The 20,196-nt window shown below is 35.9% G+C and overlaps 1 protein-coding gene across 1 annotated transcript in view; it reads right to left on the bottom strand.

Annotated features, from left to right (window-relative positions):
* LOC127441884 (collagen alpha-1(XI) chain-like) overlaps positions 1 to 20,196 on the bottom strand; it is a 116,417-nt gene that overhangs the window by 53,736 nt on the left and 42,485 nt on the right. Inside the window, exons 6-18 of the mRNA XM_051699427.1 lie at positions 18,461 to 18,559; positions 18,020 to 18,100; positions 15,252 to 15,557; positions 9,698 to 9,757; positions 9,122 to 9,163; positions 8,899 to 8,961; positions 7,271 to 7,345; positions 6,780 to 6,863; positions 3,306 to 3,362; positions 2,715 to 2,768; positions 1,375 to 1,428; positions 594 to 647; positions 226 to 279 (exon numbers count right to left, since the gene is read on the bottom strand). Coding sequence (XP_051555387.1) covers positions 226 to 279; positions 594 to 647; positions 1,375 to 1,428; positions 2,715 to 2,768; positions 3,306 to 3,362; positions 6,780 to 6,863; positions 7,271 to 7,345; positions 8,899 to 8,961; positions 9,122 to 9,163; positions 9,698 to 9,757; positions 15,252 to 15,557; positions 18,020 to 18,100; positions 18,461 to 18,559 — 1,083 coding nt within the window. The remainder of the gene's footprint in view (positions 1 to 225; positions 280 to 593; positions 648 to 1,374; positions 1,429 to 2,714; positions 2,769 to 3,305; positions 3,363 to 6,779; positions 6,864 to 7,270; positions 7,346 to 8,898; positions 8,962 to 9,121; positions 9,164 to 9,697; positions 9,758 to 15,251; positions 15,558 to 18,019; positions 18,101 to 18,460; positions 18,560 to 20,196) is intronic.

The following is a 20,196-nucleotide window of genomic DNA, read 5'->3' as shown; positions in this document are numbered from 1 at the left end:
AAAACTTTCTGCATTTTTACATTTTCAATAAAACATAGTTTAGTATCTTTTAAGTGATTTAAATTATGGGGACACTAGAAATGTCCTCATAAACTACATTTATAGCATAATACCCCTGTAATTACCAGTTTGTAACCTAAAAAAAAAAGAAGTCCTCATAAACCTTCAACCCCCCCCCCCACACACACACATTTTAGGTTTTATTTAGAATGTCTTACAACCTACCCTGTGTCCCTTCTCACCAGGTAGACCAGGCAGGCCATCAAATCCTCGGTCCCCCTATTTGACAGCAAGCACAGCATTAAGAAAAAAAAAAAAAATGATAAAAAAAAAACATTGTTTGGGGTGTTATTTATTGTAATAACAATGCAATAACTATGTAATTACTATATTAATAGGTAAACCATAAGTTGCATTACAATTTAACAGAAAACCACAGATGTGCATTTATTATACAAATTTACTTATCAAAATAGCTATTCTATTATGCCACAGACACAAAATCCCAGTTTCAATACAGATGAAGCAGTTACAAAATCACTATAAGTGTTAATTGCGTGAAAGTGGAGTGTTTAAATCTAAAATGTTTTTACCTTAGCTCCAGATTCACCAGGAATTCCTCTGGCTCCATCAGCTCCATTTCGGCCCTGTAAAACCAAGTCGCACCATCAGCCGGATTCTATGAGCTATGAGCAGGTTAATGTGCTTAACATATGTTTTAAACAATTGCAGAATCTCTGAGAGAAAGTAGATGACATTAAATAAGTGAGTACACACAAAAACCACCCAAATAAGGTTTGTTGAGGCTACAGCACATTTGAGTTTTGAGTTATTGTGGCAATTTGACTCATTTATAATGCAACTGTGAATAAACTGTGTCAAAGGAGAATATGAGAAACATTTGGCACTTTTGTGTCCGAAGCTGGCAGATGTAGATGGGAATACAACAGACATCTGACATTCTGTTTAGCTGAAACAGGTAAATTAAGGTGAAAGCTAAAAGACATACTGTTGAATGTACTGATGCATGGAAAATTTGGTGCATGGTTGGAAAGTGAACTGTACTTGCATAGTGCCTTTGAGTTTCACTATGCCAGAGTGTTTCACCATCAGTACAACAGATGTATCATGTATATTTCACCTTTATATACATTTACATTTATGCATTTAGCAGACTTCAACTGCATCTGCAGTATACATTTTATTGGATTGTGTGCTCCCTGGGAATCGAACCCATCTTAGCCTTAAATCAGTTGAGCTACAAGAACTCTAATGTCATGTCATAATCAAACTCTACAAACCCCTATACATGGAGTTAGTTTGTGGTAGACAAGAGACTAAATGACACTATGAGTAGATTTTGCCCATTCTTACCCTCTTGCCTGGTTTGCCAGGTGATCCTGCAGGGCCTTGAAGTCCTCTTGGTCCCTTTAAAAGCATACATCATTCAGTAATCAAAGCATCTGCTGCTAAATGACAATTGACAAGTATTTACAACAGTACATATTATATAACACACTAGGAAGTTACCAAAATATTAGGTATTGCAAATAAGGATTTCACAGGAATTATCAGATAATCATCATTCGATAAACAAGGATGACAAGATTTAAAGAAATCAAAACATGTCTTCAAGTCTAAGTAAGGCATAATGTACAGTCAGCCAGTCATTATCACAAATTATTAAATGATTAGTTTCAGCTTTAACTTTTACATTCAAAGCTATTTAAAATGACTATATCTCAGCTCTGTTGGTCCATACAATGCAAGCGAATGGTGACCAGACCTTTAAAGCTCCAAAAATCAAATAAAGGCCACATAAAAGTAATCCAAAAGACATCAGTGGTTAAATCAATGTCTTCAAAAGCGATATAATAGGTGTGGGTGAGAAACAGATAAATATTAAGTAATTTTTCCATATATCGCCACTTTAACTTTAAAATGTGGAAAGAATATGAAAGTGAAAGTGGAGATTAAATATTGAAAAAAGGAATTAAATATTGATCTGTCTCTCACCCACACCTATCATATCGCTTCTGAAGACATTGATTTAACCACTGGAGTCTTATGGATTACCTTTATGCTGCCTTTATGTGATTTTTAGAGCTTCAAAGGTCTGGTCACCATTCACTTGCATTGTATGGACCAACAGAGCTGATACATTTTTCTAAAAATCATTGTTTGCGTTATGCAGAAGAAAGAAAGTCATATACATCTGGAATGGCAAGAGGGTGAGTAAATGGCGAGAGAATTTTCATTCTGGGGTGAACTATTCCTTTAAAGTTCCTAAGTTGCTTGGCAACAGCAAATTCATACAGTTAGGATAATGAACTATATAAATTGGCATAACATTTTTTTATTTCTTTTATTTTTAATGATACATTGAACTGGTTATTTAACATTGAATGAGGGTTATCCTGAAGTGATTTATTTTGAGATAATGACTAACTGTACATTATGCTGCATATTTCACGGCTACTTACCAAATAATTAATATGCAATATTTATTTGACATATAACAATTTTATTATTTTAGAAACAAAACAACAACAAAAAAGACCACACAGTTATATGAGAGACACAGAAAAGTGTAGGAAATTGGTTGCAAGGGAAAACAATCAAACATAGTCAATAATCATTTACCACAAAATGCTGAGATTTATCTAACAGAATCAAGTATTTCAGAGAGCTGTATATTAAAGAGAAATAGTCACCTGTGGGCCAGGATCTCCACCATCTCCTTTAGCACCAGGTGCACCGGGACCACCCTGAAACACATACACACAGCTGAGTTTTACTTATCATACCATTGACACACCTTTCAAAACACCAATATCATATCCGTAGAGCTGTGTTTGGGTAACACACACTGGCTACTCAAACACATTTCTCTGCCATTATTTTAAAAAGCCATTTGATTTGGAGGCAGCTGTGGAAAAGAATAGGAGAAATTCTAGGGGCATTCTTAATATAATTTAACTTGTGCAGATGAAAGACAAAATGAATGTGAAATCGAACAGTAGACAGTCTAAAAGCACATCAGCACAGAAGAACTGTTCATTCTCAGGACATAAATCATTGCTTGATAAGTGTAACACATGTTCCTATCAGTGTTTGCATGATGATGTCAATGCCTTGAAGGAAGTTGGGTTCAAAATCTGTTCAAAAGCAGGATGTGGGAAAAGAAAAGAGGCATTCATGAAGGTAAATCTTGGCATGCATGTGGCTTTTAGATTATATGTGTATGTAAGTAACAGGCGGCTCATCTGTGTTCCTCATCTATGGCAGTTAGAGAGAGCACTCACCACAGGGCCGGCGCGTCCTGTCAATCCCATTGGACCAGGTGGCCCCCTCATGGTCAGCTACAGGGACAAAACAAGCTGTGTTACAACACAGACCCTGACAGAAAACCAACAATTTCTCTTCAACTGGGGGTCCGTGGTGGTACTACAGGGGTCTGCCAATTATTAGTTGATCTTAAAACAATTGTTTAGCATTTTTACATTGTGTTAGTTCAGGCAGGTCCCGTTAGTCAAGCTTACAATCAGCTGATGCTCAGCTGATCATGATGTCTAAAGATACAATTCAGACACATATCAGAAGGGTTCTTTAGTCCTCCATTCATTCTCTCAGCTAACTTTCTATAACATGGATGTAATCTGCATTTAACACCCTCCTTCATCCCAGAGCTCCATCTCTTGTCTTACAGCTCTTTGCCTTTAGTTGTCTTAAAATCTGATAATATGTGCTCTTAGATTTATTGTCAGTGTGGAATTCCTATCTTCAATGTTTTATTGCTCCTTTTACTTGCTAAATATTTTAAGTTCTATTAAGTGACAATTTAATCTATATTATGCTAGTGAACAAATGTACCATGTTGAAAAACTGTGCAATCATGCTGTATTGTAACTCTGCTGGATCTAGGCTGGGTTTCCCAAAGCAATAAGTAGGACGTTAGTAGCACTTAAGTAGTACTTAATCTCTAAGGCACGTTTCCTAAAAGCATCGTTACCTAAGTAGTTTGTAAAAACTTTCATAAATTAACGAGTGCTTTGAATTGCTCTTAAGTCCATTAAGTGCAATTTAAATGTATCTTTCTAGCATCTTTCACAGTTTATCAAAGACAATGGGACATTTAATACATTGTATTAATATATTTTGATCATTGGAAAGCCACTGTAAACTGCTTTTTTATCCTTTTATCAGAGGATATAAAAGTGTTTAAAAAAATCACATTGATATCAATAGGCAGTCTCCGCAGTCTGTGCATGCGATGTGATAGGTCTAAACTACAAGACGTAATACAGTATAACTTATATTAGCCTTCCTTGATAAGCATAATTGTAATGGCAATATAAAGATGATATGTTCTTATTAAACAGATTATTTAAGAAGACATGAGTAATGTAATGTGACCATGCAGTTTAAAACTTAAATAAATATGCCTAATAAATAATTAAAATTTGATTAGAGGAGATTAGAGTAAGAGTGTGCAATGAGAGATTCCCTCTCTCTCTTCCTCCTCCTCCTCTTCTTTCTTCCTCCAACGTTTGGTTCAAATCGGCTAGCCTAGAGTCCTTTTACAAGGCAGTAACAAATTACATGATGTATAATGGCAGTAAGGCTACAAGTACACAGTGCCTTGAACTCTAACCAGATTATCTATTAATATTTAGACAGGTCTATGAGTAGTTCAATACTGATGCCCATCATTTTAATCCTGTTCTCTGTGCATTTGTTCAGTTTCCAGCCAAAAAACATATGATTCATATCACGTACATTCACGTTACATGCATTTATTGCGTCACTTTCATTAATCTCTATGACTGAGCATCAATAATTCTGAAACTCTGTCTTACTAAAGCCATAATTATTTATATAATAAAATTATGTAATAGTTAATACATTTCAGCACCTCGACAAGGTTACAAACAATTTCCATGTTTGTCAGTATTTCCACATTATTTTCATGTTGAGAATATAAACTCTGGACATATTTACCAAAGTGATCAGCACCTTTGGACTGGACAGCTCCCGTAACGAAGCACTTAAGTTCTACTTAATAATGAGTGATCTACATGCTGGTTTGGGAAACAGGCATTAATCCATCGTAAAATAACAAGCGAAGTTCGTTAAGATGATCGTAAAAGCTTAAGCTGCAACGTTATCGGGAAACCCAGCCCTGTTCTGTTATTCCTGGGGGGTTTGATTTGCTGCACTTCCGGCTCTGTCCATGCATGGCTGCATAGACGGGAGGTGAGTTTGCACCGAACAGTACAATAACACCAACAGATTGCTTCATATTGTCAATAAAAGTCAATAAATTACTCATTTGATGTAAATTGTCCTGACTGAAATGTGCATTAAACAAAATATACAATATTAAGTACAACCAAAGCTAAAGTTAGGAAGCAGAAGTTCAACTAAATGTCTCATTGATCCTCCCATGTGTGGGATAGTTCACGCAAAATACAAATTCTGTCATTATTTACCCTCATGTTGTTTCAAACTCAAACAACTTCCTTTCTTCCTTAGAGCACAAAAAGAGATGTTAGACAGAATTTTAGCCTCAGTCACATTTCACTTTCATTGCATCTTTTTCCATTTAATAAAAGTGAATGGTGACAGTAACATTGTTGCCTAACATCTCCTTTTTTCCAATGAAGACAGAAAGTCATACAGGTTTGGAACAACATGAGAATGAGTAAACGTTGACATGTCAAGTCATTCTTATTTGTATAATGCTTTTCACACATCTGGCAGACTTGGCTAATGCAGCTTAACTATGAGCTGAGGGATACATTAGGTGTATTCCTGGCTGAATAGATGAGGCTTTAGTCTAAACTTAAACTGAGAGAGTGTGTCTGAGTCCTGAACAATGCTGGGAAGACTATTCCATAGTTTAGGAGACAAATAGGAAAAGGATCTCCCTCCTTGTGTATTTTGATATTCTAGGAATTATTAACAGGCCAGAATTTTGCAATCGTAGTGAACGTGATGGAATATAGCGTAATAGAAGGTCACTTAAGTACTGTGGAGCTAGACCATTCAAAGATTTGTAAGAAATTAACACAGTTTTAAAATTAATATGAAATAGGTAGCCAATGTAGCAATGATGAAATGGGGATTATATGATCATATTTCTTGGTTCTAGTCAGCACTCTTGCTGTATTTTGAACCTACTGAAGTTTATTTATTGAAACTGCAGGCCATCCTCCCAGTAATGCATTACAATAATCTAGTCTTGGGGTTATGAATGCATGTATTAGACAGACTTACCATTTTTGGGTGAGCTATCCCTTTAAGATTAAAATTAAAATTTAGTGTACAAGTATGACTGTATACATCAACAATGATTATTTTAATGGCTTTGTAATGTTTGCATCATAACAAAGTATGTAAATTTATATTGTACTATATGTGTTTTATTATAGGCCAGGCCTACAATGCAACACTCAATTTTAGATAATATATAGCAGGGAATCAGTGCTCCTTCTCTCTATTTACCAAGAGGTTCTTGGCCTGTAAAAGTCTGAAAATCCTAGCTCTAAATTAAATCATCACAAATCTGACACCATTAGGAGAAGAGAAATGTTTTTCCCTACTAGAGTGCATAAGTTGCATTACTGGCAACTCCATGTACCATACAGAGTTATGAGAGCTATAAACCTGTGTAGTGGTTTTAACAGTCTCTTTAAAAATTTTCAAAAACACTCTATGCACCAAGAACATTCATTTCAGCCAAAAAACACTAGAGAAAGCTGATCAAGGGTTCTCACCCGGGCCTGGGCGAGGATGGCTTGGGCTTGAGCTTCTTGTGCTGTCACCACTGGACCTTTTGAAGCTTCTCCACCAGCCCGGAACTGTCAGAGGAACATCCACAAACACAGAAAACAGAGGTTTATTTCTGTACTTTTACTGCACTTATGAATTTAGAAGAGCCGTTGGAGTCACTACAACATAAAGCGGCCTCACCGGGCTTGTCATTATGGCTTTTCTTCTGGGCAGCAAAGTGACAGTTTGTATAGAGTTACTCTAGACAGTGTGTAGTGTGAGTACTGTGGGGTTATGGGGTGGGGTTAGGGTTCCTTGCAGCTGTAACAATTCATAACCCACTTAGACATTTAAAATGGCAGCAATTTGTAAGATGTTAGAGGAAGTCACTTTTGCAGCTGACTGGAGATAAGTTTGGTGGTTTCTCCAACAGCAGTTTAGATTAGGAGCTGGAAAATCTCTAAGTATTGGAAATGTAGGAGTTGGACAGGCTTACCGGTAACATGAGGATGGTGCCAGAGGGCCCCGGAGCTCCATCTGCGCCTGGTAAACCAGGACGACCAGGAGGGCCCTAAGAAAGAGAGAGGGAAAGGGAGGGAGAGTATAAGTAAATGAGGCATAAAGCGTGTGGGAGAGATTGTTTATTTTTCTCCTTGAAGTTTAAAAAAATGAATCCCCTCATGAGCACATGAAAAAAATTAAAATAATTTTAAACTGTTGGCTAGAAAATTAAAACAAAATCTACCCAAAATCCATAAACGCTTTAAGCAAATAAAATCTTGACTAAACAGTTTTGGAATATGTGAATATCCTGCACCCTTTTGCAAATTGCATCTAAACTGCAGAAGATTTCTGAGTAATTTTCGCCCCAAATCCAAAATAGCTAATCTGCTAAAGCCCCGTCATTATCCCATAATGATACTTTCAGTTTTATTCACTTTATATTTTGAGATTTATGTATGTTTTGTGTTGTTTATAGTTCATTTCATTGCAATGTTTATTTGTGTGTGTGCTTGAATGTAACTGACACCCCACAAGAAAGGCAGGGAGGACTGTAATGCATATACAATTTTCATGGAATGCTGCTCGAGTAGTTTAGTCAAGGGATCACTTTAGCAGGCAGGTCACGCTCCTTTTTTAGACGGCTCACTTTAAATTGTTCCCATATGACTGTGTAATTGCGTGAGTGTGTGCGCACATGCATGCAGCTACAGTTATTAAAGGCCGGGCATACATCCTTTTGACATAACACTTACAAAGACACCTAGGGCACATGTGCTCCCTGATATTTAGTAGGGAGGATGTCTTGTGTATACAAAGTAAAGACTGTCAGGCAAAGGGAAGTGGCCATCATTGTTAATTATGCATTTTCTGGGCACAGATGCTGGAGTTTTGCTTCAAACTAATGGAGATCAAAAGGAGAGTGGGAAGTCATTTCCCTTTCTGACAAAAAGCCCTTTGTGCTGGGAGATGCAGGACAGTGGTGGTGGGAGTACTGTCCCTTTCCCAGAATGTACTGGAAGGGTTAACATTGTGGGAGATGGAGAAAAAGAGGCCAAACTCCATCACAGCAAAGTGAAAAAACAAGCCCAGCTTTTTGTTTGTTTGGGGGATAACTATTTTCTGTGCAGCTATCAAGAGAGCACATATACAATCCTGAAAAAAACTCAGAATGAGTATGTTTTAATGTGTAAGAGGGGTTATAAGGTTTCCTGCTCCTCTGGTAGCATTAATAGAGAGAGGATTTATACAGTAGGCAGATATGGTTTTACCGTGGCCTCCCAGGTCTTTCGAATACACTCATTCACATAGTTACGACATGCTACTTGTTACATTAGCTTTTTCTTCCAATGTTTTGGCTCAGTTTACTATGCTTTAAACAATGTACAATTTAATATTGATTTTAAATGGTCTGCTAAGTCGTCTTAATAAAGCGATAAAAGGGTTGTGAAAAGTTCTGCCAAGGCTGCTGTTACCTGTAAGTGGTCCCATTTCACTGCCTACATGAATGAGGTATCTCAACGGCATGTTTGAGCATAGATACAGACAGTGGGTTTGCAAATAGCATTTACAGATATGACATAGTACATATAAGGGATGATTAACGGAGGAACGTCAACTTACTCTTTCACCTGGATCTCCATGGAGGCCTGGGGAGCCTTGTATACCAGGAGTACCGGGAAGGCCCTGACAAAAAGACACGCAAACATCAAAGGCAAAGTAACAGAAAAACTCAGTCACACCAACTCAGATTTATTGGCTGTGGTAGGCATTTTCCATTAAGGTATTTTTTTCCCCATAGAATTTCTCCATGTGTGAAAAGAATGTGGGAAAAGATGATACTCACGGTGGGCCCCGGTGGTCCTGGGGATCCCTCTATAAGCATCCCCTGAAAAGAGGGGAAGGAGAGAGAGGAAGAAAAACATAAGTATGGTAGCATGCTGGGCAGATTGTAAATCTATGAGTAAGAGCAGTGCGGAAATAAAAAGAAAATGAGTGAAGAAAGAAGGGGAACCTAAATCTGTGGCTTGAATAATTCAACTGACCCAATTGCCCATTTTCCACTATTAATGAAAAGTGAATAAAATAATTGCTGTCCAAAATCAGCTAATAAATTGACATTTGAATGTATTAGCATTAATTTGAGCATTAATGTAAGAATCTTCTTTCCTGGACTTCTACCATTTTCCCATTCCTATTTGTTCAAATCACAATGCTACAGTGCTGATACAAAGATTAATTGGCAGGGACGCACAACTATTTTGCCATATTTCAAAAGCAGCTCCAAACTATTCACAATGTAATGGTTAGTAGCCTGCCATGTTCTGAGCTCACACTATACAGGTGATAAAAAACAAATTCACTATTAGTAGTTGCATTTCATTTGCTACTTGTAAAAGCTGCATACAGAGAGTTTACCTACTGGCTCAATGACTGCAGGTTCACCTTTTTGCCCCTTCTCACCACCATAGTCACCACCAACCTACAACAGAAGGAAAACAAATTGAGACTTAATGACAGAGGAAGTACTACTCCTGAAGACCAAACAACTGTAAAACAGTACATTAAGCACTACAGCTAATAACCGAATGGACTGCATCACTCTATAAAGCTAGTGGTGAATAAGCGGTTAACTCAGTGACTGCTCTAAAGCAGTGTTAGTCAAAATTCAGAGTAAAGAAATTGGCTCTAGGGATGTCGCGGTTATACGGTTTCACTTCAACCACGATTAAGAATGTCACAGTTATCTTAACCGTAAGAATTTAGAATCTCAGATTAAAAAATTTGAAATTTTTTACATACATGTGGCAAAAATATATATAATATATATAAATAAATACTGTATATAATATAAAAGAGTTTTTCGATGTATACCTAAATGGAAATATCTCTTGTGCTTGTGCCTGGGTGGTTAGTGCAGCTATTACTATGTATTGGGAGGTATTGCGGAATGAACACGAACTTTCAATTCACTTGAAATGGGCTACAAATGACCTCCAAAATATAACAATCTACCAGAATTCATATTCACCCAAAAAGCATCTGAAATCGGCTGTTTGGGAGCATTATTAATGACTAAGGGTTACTGTAAACGATGGATGTAAAACCTGCAGATAGAAGTCATATAAAAGGTACACATCGTACAAATGGGACAGGATGATCCACTAGTCATCCAACAACAAACAAGAGAGTTTAATATTCTTAGCTGTGGTGCTTTTAAAGGGATGAATTGAGAGATGCAACTTTTTGGAACGCTTAAGCATGCTGACAGTGTGCGGTGCATTTGCGTGTAGTTACTATCAGTGTGGTAAACTTTGAAAAGTTGCCTCTTAAATCATCCTCTTTATTTAAAGCATTGCTTGAGTACAAATTCACCGCATTCAACAATAAATTTAAATTCTAATTATTTTTGGACTTTAAATCGCCTGCTGTAAGCAATGTTCCCATTATTATGTGTAGTCCACAGGTTTATTTGTGAGGTGTTGTGGACAGATTAAAGGACAGTATTTTAATTGAGTATGATGTCAATTCTTTATGGTGGGATGTCTGACAGACAGCAAATTTCTTTAATAAATCATTTGAAAGAAAACAAACTGTTAATAATCTTGTTTTGCACTTTTGAAGAGACTCCAAGCACTCTGGTTACATTGAAGCACTTCATTCTGTTCTCGTAAGCAGTGTTGTGCCCAATTTTGGAGCGTCTATTATTATAAAGAATACCTCCTTTTTATTTGATGTGTATTTATCAATTTTCCTAATGCAGGGCTGCGTTAAGCATCCATATATCCTTAAGAAACATGTCCACTAACATGTTCAATTGTGATATGATATGACTGTTTTTGCCTCAGTGCAGCTGCATAATAAGACAATTTGCAAATAATCGCAAAACCGATTAACCACAATGTTTTCTCAGACAGTAATCTAACCGTCAAAAACTCACACCGTGGCATCTCTAGTTGCCGACCTGTCAAATCATTAGATGGAATTAAAGTGAACTGGGCAACCTAGTCTCATAGAAACACGTAACTAAACCTACATTTTTGCAAAACAATTTTACGTGGCTCATTATAAGTATTTGCATGGAAATAAACACTAAAGGAGCAACAACAATGACTTTTATTCAATTTCACACAAATCACAAGTAAAACAGCAGATTATCAGTTTATAAAAACTTATAAACTTATAAATACTTATTCCTCTGTACTTCACACAATGCTTTCTTATGACAACTAAACACTTTTAATATAGTGCAAGACTTGTAAGGCAATCTCACATAGGTTTTTATGACACTATCATTTAGGTTTAAGGTTTAGGGTAGGAAGTAGGGGTGTGCAGCGAAGCCATTATCTGTATTTGTATCTGTATTTGACAAAATTCTCTGTATCTGTCTCTGTATTCGTATAGAACCGGGTGTGGGCGGGGCTTAAACTGGAATGAAACTAAATGAAATGCCCATTTTAAAATGTTACTCTTACATATATAATTTCTAATAATAAAATATGCCTTTTATATACATTTTCATAATAACAGTCCAATATTAATAATAATAATATTTTTTTTCTTTTTTCTTCTTTTTTTTTCTTACCAGATGAAGCTGAATTTTTAGGCTACATTAACTGTGGAATACGTTGTTAACTGTGGTTTCTCCTGGAATTTCTGATATTAATATCAGAAATCATACATTTTGCAGAGAATAATCAATACAAATACAGACATTAAAAGAAATGAAAATAAAATCAATATAGCCTACAAACAGGTGAAAGTCCCGCAAGTCTATAAATGTTTACGATAAGAAACCATTATTAGTTAAATAATAATAATCATAATAATGTTACATTTATATAGAGCCTTACCAGATGTAGCACAATTTAAAGAAGAAGAAAAAAAGACGGAGCATGTTTCAGTTTCTTTTGTTTTACATAAGGAGGAATATTCCTAATAGATGAATACTCTGTGGAGCATTTAAACCTTTATTGAGCACTTTAATTTTTATTTACTTTGTATTTTTAGTTTTTTTAGTTTTAACCAGATAATTTCCATAATCGCTGATGTGGATATAAATGTGATCAACGTTAAAAGATGGATAGACGAGCTCCGACGTGAAATCATCACTTCAGGTCAGGAATTTAACATCGCGCTCAGGTTTATGCTATAAATAAATACATGAGAATCACGTGTGAATCGTGTAATACATTAACATAGACATTTCATAAGTGAAAAGTGAATATGATATCGTATCTTAATGTTACACTTGACAAGCTCCAGACGAGCACAATTAACAGAGACCACAAACTGAGTCGAGACTGTGCCCATCCGATCTGAAATCACACCGTGTGCATTTTCATTCATAAGGTTTACACTTTAGAAATATTGGCTGCACAGATTCATACATTCTTTGTAATTTTGAATATATTTATTTAAAATATCGTTTTATCCTTGTACCTCTTGGATAATCAGTCATACTAATATTTTTTATATTATTCGGATGAATCCATTATTTTTTTTGAAGTCATTATTCGTGCCTTTCCAAATAAGGTATTCGGCTTCAGGCACATCCCTAGTAGGAAAGTAGGTTTTGTTGATTTTGAAACAGTATTCACTTTAAAAATGTGTTTTTCCTAAAAGCATTGTTAGCCAACTATAGTTGCAAGTTCTGTTGATACCAAAATAGTTCAACGATTTTTTTTTTTTCTTCGAAAAACCATAGTTATAAACACTTGCATACACCATCGCAAAGTTGTGTGGTTGGAACTACAGCTTTCTACCTGTGATTAGAAGCATAGTTTCTTGTTAGTTTGTGGTGTGGACGTTATTTGACTTTCATTCCATTTCTATCTTTCATTATGTAAGACTACATGCACTTAAGAAAACTGCTTACTCTGGGCTTTTTGCAGAAAGCAGCATTCCGTAACTTCATTTAAGAGATTAAGAGAATGCGATTTAACCCCACTATTGCAGCAACTATGGAAATGAACACAGCAGAAACTGTGGGACATCTGGAAATAAAGCAAAACAATGGAGAACATAAAATAACAAGCTTGTCCTCAAGAAATGCCATGAGAAATTAAACTGCTGTGGATTAAGCGGCTTACTGACTGAACCGTGTGTACAGTATACGGGAGTAAAGAGTACACCACTTTCACAGTGCATATACTCTACTTATGTATCTTAAGCAGCTTTCTCACATTAAACTGCTTTCTGGTGTCCATGTTAATGCGCTATTTATTATGTATAAGATTTACTATGAGATATTACTCCATCCTCAGCGTAACTTCATTAACGACACCTCTTTATTGTTGACCCCACATGGTTCGAACGACGGATGAGCAACATAGTTACTACGGTTTCAGGAAACAGACGTGACTATCTTGTTAATTTCTCTAACAATGCTTTGTACTAATTTAGTTAAGCACTGAGTTACAACGTTGTACAGGAAACACACCCATATTTGAGAGAACATTTAACTCGCTTTTAGCACCACACAGTGGACATTTCACGGAGCCACTTAATATCATTTTGCAAAAATGTCGCCAAAGTCAGTTATTTATTTATTTATTTTTATGAGATCAGGCTGGAATTAGCTGTGCCTTGTAGTATGTTGAATTGGAATAACAGGAAGAGAAATTTACTGAATTGCAATTCACAAAAATTAAAGAGACACAAGAGAGGAATTTCAATACACTAATTTTGAATAATTATCCCTGATAAGTAGAATACATTTTTTCTCAACTGATAGACATAAGTTCAAAACCATCAATACAATTATTACAGTAATCACAACTAATTTTAATTCTGCAATCATAATTTCTATAGGTGGCAGTTCAAACATTGATTGATAATTAAATTAATGTCCCTGGGAATACCCCAAATGTTTTGTGTATGATGGCATGCTTATGGGTAATTCAAACTGAAAAATGTTATATGTTATTAAAAAAATAAACTTAAAGCAGATATATGAATTTCTTTAAATTCCATTCCATTTAAATTCTACTTCCTTAAATTCAAATTCATTTTACAATTCTGTTTGCTACCTCAGATTTAATTCAGGAATTGAATTAATTGGCATACTCAATTCAATTCAGAATGGTACACAACCCTGCTCTGAAGATGATTAGAAAGGATTAAGTATGCCCTTAGTAAGATCAGCAGGGAAAGTGCCGTGCCATTTGAGAATATTTATACAGTGATTTTACATAAGCATCATCAAGAAATGTGGTCCTTTAGTGTTAGTAGACCATGATGATATAGCTCTCCAGGAATGAAGAAAAGAGCACAAAGCCACTGTGGTCAGTTTGTGTGTGTGTGTGTGTGTGTGTGTGGGTTTGGATGGTTTACGAGGACATTTTTTTTAGGTTATATACTGGTAATTACAAGGGTATTATGCTATAAATGTGGTTTATGAGGACATTTCTAGTGTACCCATAATTCAAATCGCTTACATACTAAACAAGGTTTTGTTTGAAAATGTAAAAATGCAGAAAGTTTTTTGTGAGGGTGAGGTTTAGGGGTAGGGTTAGGGATAGAATCTATAGTTCGTACCGTATAAAAATCATTATGTCTATGGAGAGTCCTCATAATGATAGCCGCACCAACATGTGTGTGTGTGTGTGTGTGTGTGTGTGTGTGTGTGTGTGTGTGTGTGTGTTGATGAGTGTTTGTGTTGAGCTGTGTAAACACGGACTCAAGTTATAACAGATCAACACCGCAATCACACAGCTACCATTTCATTTCCTGTATCCCACACACCACAAGCAAAATGACTAAAAATGGAAGACATTGATGTGTTGCTGTCAGTGGAAATACTGAAAATGATAGCAAGGCAAAGGGGCCTTATCCAGTAATTAGGAGCATTAGTATTGTAATTTTATGGTAGCAATAAAAATAAATTAAAAAAAGCCAGATAAATTACTACCACACAGTTTCACAGAAACATTGACATCATTGCAGCATTATGTGTGATTGAGAAATCAACTTACATTACTCTCTGTGACCTGTGTTTCAGCAGGCCGGCCTGGTCCAAACTCATCCTCATAGATCGAACCGGTGGGTTTGGCTCCATTAGTGTTGTAGTCATAGAATGAATCATCATAATTGGTGGGGTCTAACTCTTTTGCATCATATTCATCAATGTCGTATTCCTTAAAGTCCTGATTGTCGGCGGCATTAGTCCCTTTGGACTCAACAATATCCACATTCTCATTGGTGGCAACAGTGGGATCCACTCCAACTTCTTCCACTCCTGTAATGTAGTCATCTACTACTTCCTCCTTGTTCAATGCATTCTGCAGACCAGAGAGGTTAATCATAGCAGACATCAAATCAAACTGAACAGATGAATGAACTCCTTCCATTAAGCTCTACAGGGGTGTAATTATGATTGCAATGAAAAAAAAAAAAAAAACTTTAAACAGAGTAATTTGGGTCTTGGTCTTGAAATTGTGTAACTGGTCAGTCAAAACAATTATATTCTAGTTTCTGTTAAATTCAAAATGGCTCCACAAAGCATCTTGGTTATGTAAATTTGATAATAGTAACTATATAATTGATTCAATATTAAAGACTAAGCATGTGTTCCCTTTTGAACTTAAACCCACTGAATTCATTAACATAATAACGCAAAATGTATGTATTTTGATCATATACTGTACACTACCAGTCAAAAGTTTCGATAGTGATGACTTTGTTTCTCGTGATTTTAAAAACCATCTACTAGCAAATATAACTTGTTTCTATGTATGACTGTCTTTACAAAACTAGAGTTTTATTTCATTTTTGGTTTGTCTGTCTGCTTTTAAGAATCGAAAACAAAACAAACTGTGACAAAAGTGATAAGCTGTGACAAAAGTGACAAAGTGACAAACAACTAACATTTGATTTATTTGTCACTGCAGTAAATAGAAACTAAAGCCTCCAAGGTCTTCAAAGTCCTTGCTAAACATGATAAGTCTCTTTTTACATAACTATCTTTTTACATGACTGATAACTATCTTTATACCATAACATAATAATATGAATTAATCCTGAAATTGTAAAATGTTCAAAAAATGACAAACTCTTGAATGTGATATCGCTGCATTGAAGTCTCTCTTTTTACCTTCAGTGTATTGGAGTATGAATATGGAGCTATTTGGACAGCTTTTTTAAGCTAATGTTTCTCTCTCTCTCTTTCTTATTTATAAATTTTTTGAAGTTTGATAGCCTTTTTAACCCGTGGGCCTTAATGCAGTGAAAAAAGCATGTAATGATACTCCAGTTAATCCCAGCCTATCTGTTGTATACCAGAAGTGGTTTACAAGATCGCGTCAGCCCCTGCAGGTATTTCATTTGAAGCAGACATTTGGCCTTGCCTAAATACAAGACATAATGTTCCAGTTAAAGCTGGATGTTCTTCATTAAGACTTAATTTGTGTTATGCCTTAGAACAGATTGTGACGGAATCGTCGAAACTTTGAAAATAACAAATACATAAGGAAAGATGCATCGATTTCACTTTCATTTGGACATGATCCGTTAAGTGGTACAGTGGTTTTTATTTGATTATGTGCCTCCAAGTCAATTTGAGGTACATCCATTCAGTAAAACAAATCAAAATCAAGAAAACAATTCAAATTAAGAGTTCCCTATGATAGCAGTACTTTTTCTCCTTTTCATTCATATCTTAAAGATCCCATTAACCCCTGGGGTCTTTATTAATAATATTTGTCAGAAAATAATAGGTTTTCTAATTAATTAAAATAAAAAATGTTTTTATAAACTTAAGTGCAGTGGCCGAGAAGTGCACAACACAATTAGCAAGCAAATAAAAGCTGAAAACACAACGGAAATAAGCCACACAACTTAATAAAGCCACAATACAATGCAATAAAGACACAGCACAACGATAAAGCCACAGCACAACGGAAATAAGCCACAACACAATGAAATTAAGCCCCAGCACTGCAAAATTAACAGAAAATAAATATTTTTAAGCACTGTATTTTAAGTCGTGTGGCAGTCTGACTCATAGCATGACAGATCATGAGGCTGCTCGGAAGATGCAGAGAGCTGTTCATCCCACTGCAAGTCACTACAAGAGTGCTCAGGGGAAACGCTCAGTTCCCCGGTCAACATTCTCTTGTAACGCATTGACATGGTAACTGAGCGTTTCCTCTGAATGCTTTGCCATCAAGCAGGGGCTATAGCCTACATACAGTCCAATTTCGTGGGAGCAGGACACCTTATAGGAGCTGCCAGTTCGCAGCTGCAGGTATTGTGACGTCATTTTCACATCTTTGCCAGGAATCGAGCAAATGTTGATGAAGTTATGTGCATTAAGATTTTTGTTAGAAACCCAACCAGGTATTGGCCAGAGCCCTTAAGGACAAATAGGTATAGTGTTTTTATAAAAAACATTTTTTGTTGTTGATAATTTTGTTGTATTGTATCGTATCAATTTAGTTGTGTTGTAGCTTATTTCCGTTGAGCTGTAGCTTTTCCATTGTGTTGCGGCTTCATTTCATTGTGTTGTGGCTTATTTCCATAGTGCTGGGGTTTTTCCATTGTGATGTGTCTTAATTTCATTGTGTTGTGGCTTATTTATGTTCAGCTTTTATTTGCTTTGATAATTTGGTTGTGTTGTACATCCCTTGGCCACCGTATTTAAGAATTCAGACCGAGCTTTTTTTTTTACTGCATTTTTGAATGGAATTCCATTTAAAATAGTCAATGGAAAATAAGATTTGATTGGCAGCATGCAGATCTTTACCTCATTGGCTGGAAGAGAAATGGAAGGGGGCTCAGTGCCATAGTCCTGCTCAACATAGTAGTCACCTTCAGCAGTGCTGGGCTATTTGAAAAACATGAAACAATAGGTTCATGTTAATCAGAATGGAGACAAAATTTATCTTATCTTGAGATTGCATGTTAATTTATTGGTAATTTTAAAACAACAGATAGTCATAACTGTTTCTATCTGTCTGATTTTGATATAAGAGTAAAAGTGTACTCATGAAAGTAAAGGCATGTGAATACAGAGAGAGGAAAAGTGATTGGAGGGTAATAGAACAAAGGAAGAGCTTCTTGTTGGCAGAGTGAGATTCACAGGGTAATAAATCAGAGACCACACAGAGAGAAAGTGGGCGGGCTGAAGAAAATCCCACAGTGATTGACATGCCCCTCGGCCATACAGATGAGCAAGAGTGTTTACCTTGGTATCAGTATGGACCTCCGTAGTGGGAATTTCAGTGGCAGTCAGTTCTTCTGTGTAGTCATAGAACTCATTATAATCTGTGTATTCAGTAGTGTACTGAGAGAGAAGCAGGATGCATGTTAGAGGGAGAGACATGAATGCATATCATTATACACACTAAAAAGAAGATGCATTGTAAAATGCATAAGAATAATTTAAAGGGATTGTTCACCCCAAAAAAATTCACTTTCATTGTATGGAAAAAAGATGCAATGAAAGTGAATGGAGACCGAGACTAACATGCATGCACTACATAACATATCCTTTTGTGTTACATGGAAGAAAATGAAGGTGAGTAAATGACAGAATTTGTATTTTTTGGGTGAACTATCCCTTTTATTCATGTTACATTTTCTTGTGTGCTTTTCACATGATCAGTGATGGAAAAGCAGAACTGGCATTTCCTTGATCCACCTCTTTAAATAATTAAACCATCAAATCAATGCCTAATGAGATCATAAAACAAATGATAATTCAATAAAGCCAAATGGCTTAAACTGATTTGATGTCTTATGTAATCATTTCAATGAGCAACTTGTTTAACTATTTAGCAGATGGTTTTCATCCAAAGCATTTGATAGTACACTAAATGTAGAGATTAAATGCTTTGAGCACAATGATTCAATGCTTAAAGGGCACAATGGTGTGACTCTCCAGTGTCATTCCTATTTGAGACTGACCATGTAACCTTTGTGGATTAACACTGTGCCCAAAGTAAACAAGGAGTTACAGCATTGTGTAATTAGAAAAAGAGACAGAAAATAAGTGAACAGTGCAGAGTATGCTTGCCACCAGAAAAAGCTCTCACAATTGAAATATTCAACTATTTAAAATGCACTTCAGATTATTATGGTATGGATTATCATGCTATAAGAGTGAGAATATGATAAAATTATGCAATCTGGTCACTAACTTTTATTGTATCTTCCCAATTATCAGAACAAATATATGCCCACTGATATTTTGCACACTACCTTGATATTGAAGTGACTTAATGTGAAATAGCTGTCTTGCTTTTTTATGTTTTAAAGGTTAACAGCTATTTTCTTGTGTAAACTAAAACAGAACTACATTACATTACATTACATTATATTATATTATATTATATTATATTAATATAAGAGCTATTGTTATGTCCTTCCAAATAATTAAATAGCATTCAGAAACAAGCAATAATAAACACAAGTTTTGAATTTTATGTTTTCCACTCTGATTACAATAAGGAGCATTTTGTGATATGCCATTGTCCATCAGAGAGGAATGAATTTAAGTCCTAGTGCAGCAGCTGAGCTAATAAAAATAACAGGGAAAAAAAAGAGAACTGAGGCCTGGGCCACGTTCCACTGGCTGCAGAAGAGAACTGAGAAGGAAGAAATATCCAGCTGTGAGTCAGTTTACGGTGTTAAAGGGTCTTGCCAAACTTGGAGGCTGCCATGGCCATGGCTTAAAGCATTTGGTACGGCACAGGGGAGCTCCTTGCAGGGGAAAAGAACAGGCTTTCTTCCAAAGTTCTCTGCTCTTCCTAATAAATATAGATGTTAGATTGATGCCGTACTGAGTTAAATCTCATTAAAAAGCCATATTTCATCTGTTTTTAATAGGTAACTGCATAGTAGGGGAGTAACAGTTCAAATTTCTCATGGTTCGGTGAGTATCATAGTTTCGGTACGGTTCGGTACTTGCTATGTTCAGAA

Source organism: Myxocyprinus asiaticus, chromosome 6, assembly GCF_019703515.2.
Source record: "Myxocyprinus asiaticus isolate MX2 ecotype Aquarium Trade chromosome 6, UBuf_Myxa_2, whole genome shotgun sequence".
NCBI lineage: Eukaryota > Metazoa > Chordata > Actinopteri > Cypriniformes > Catostomidae > Myxocyprinus > Myxocyprinus asiaticus.
Note: the sequence above shows the minus strand (reverse complement) of the source record. Positions and strands in the feature narration are given on the sequence as shown.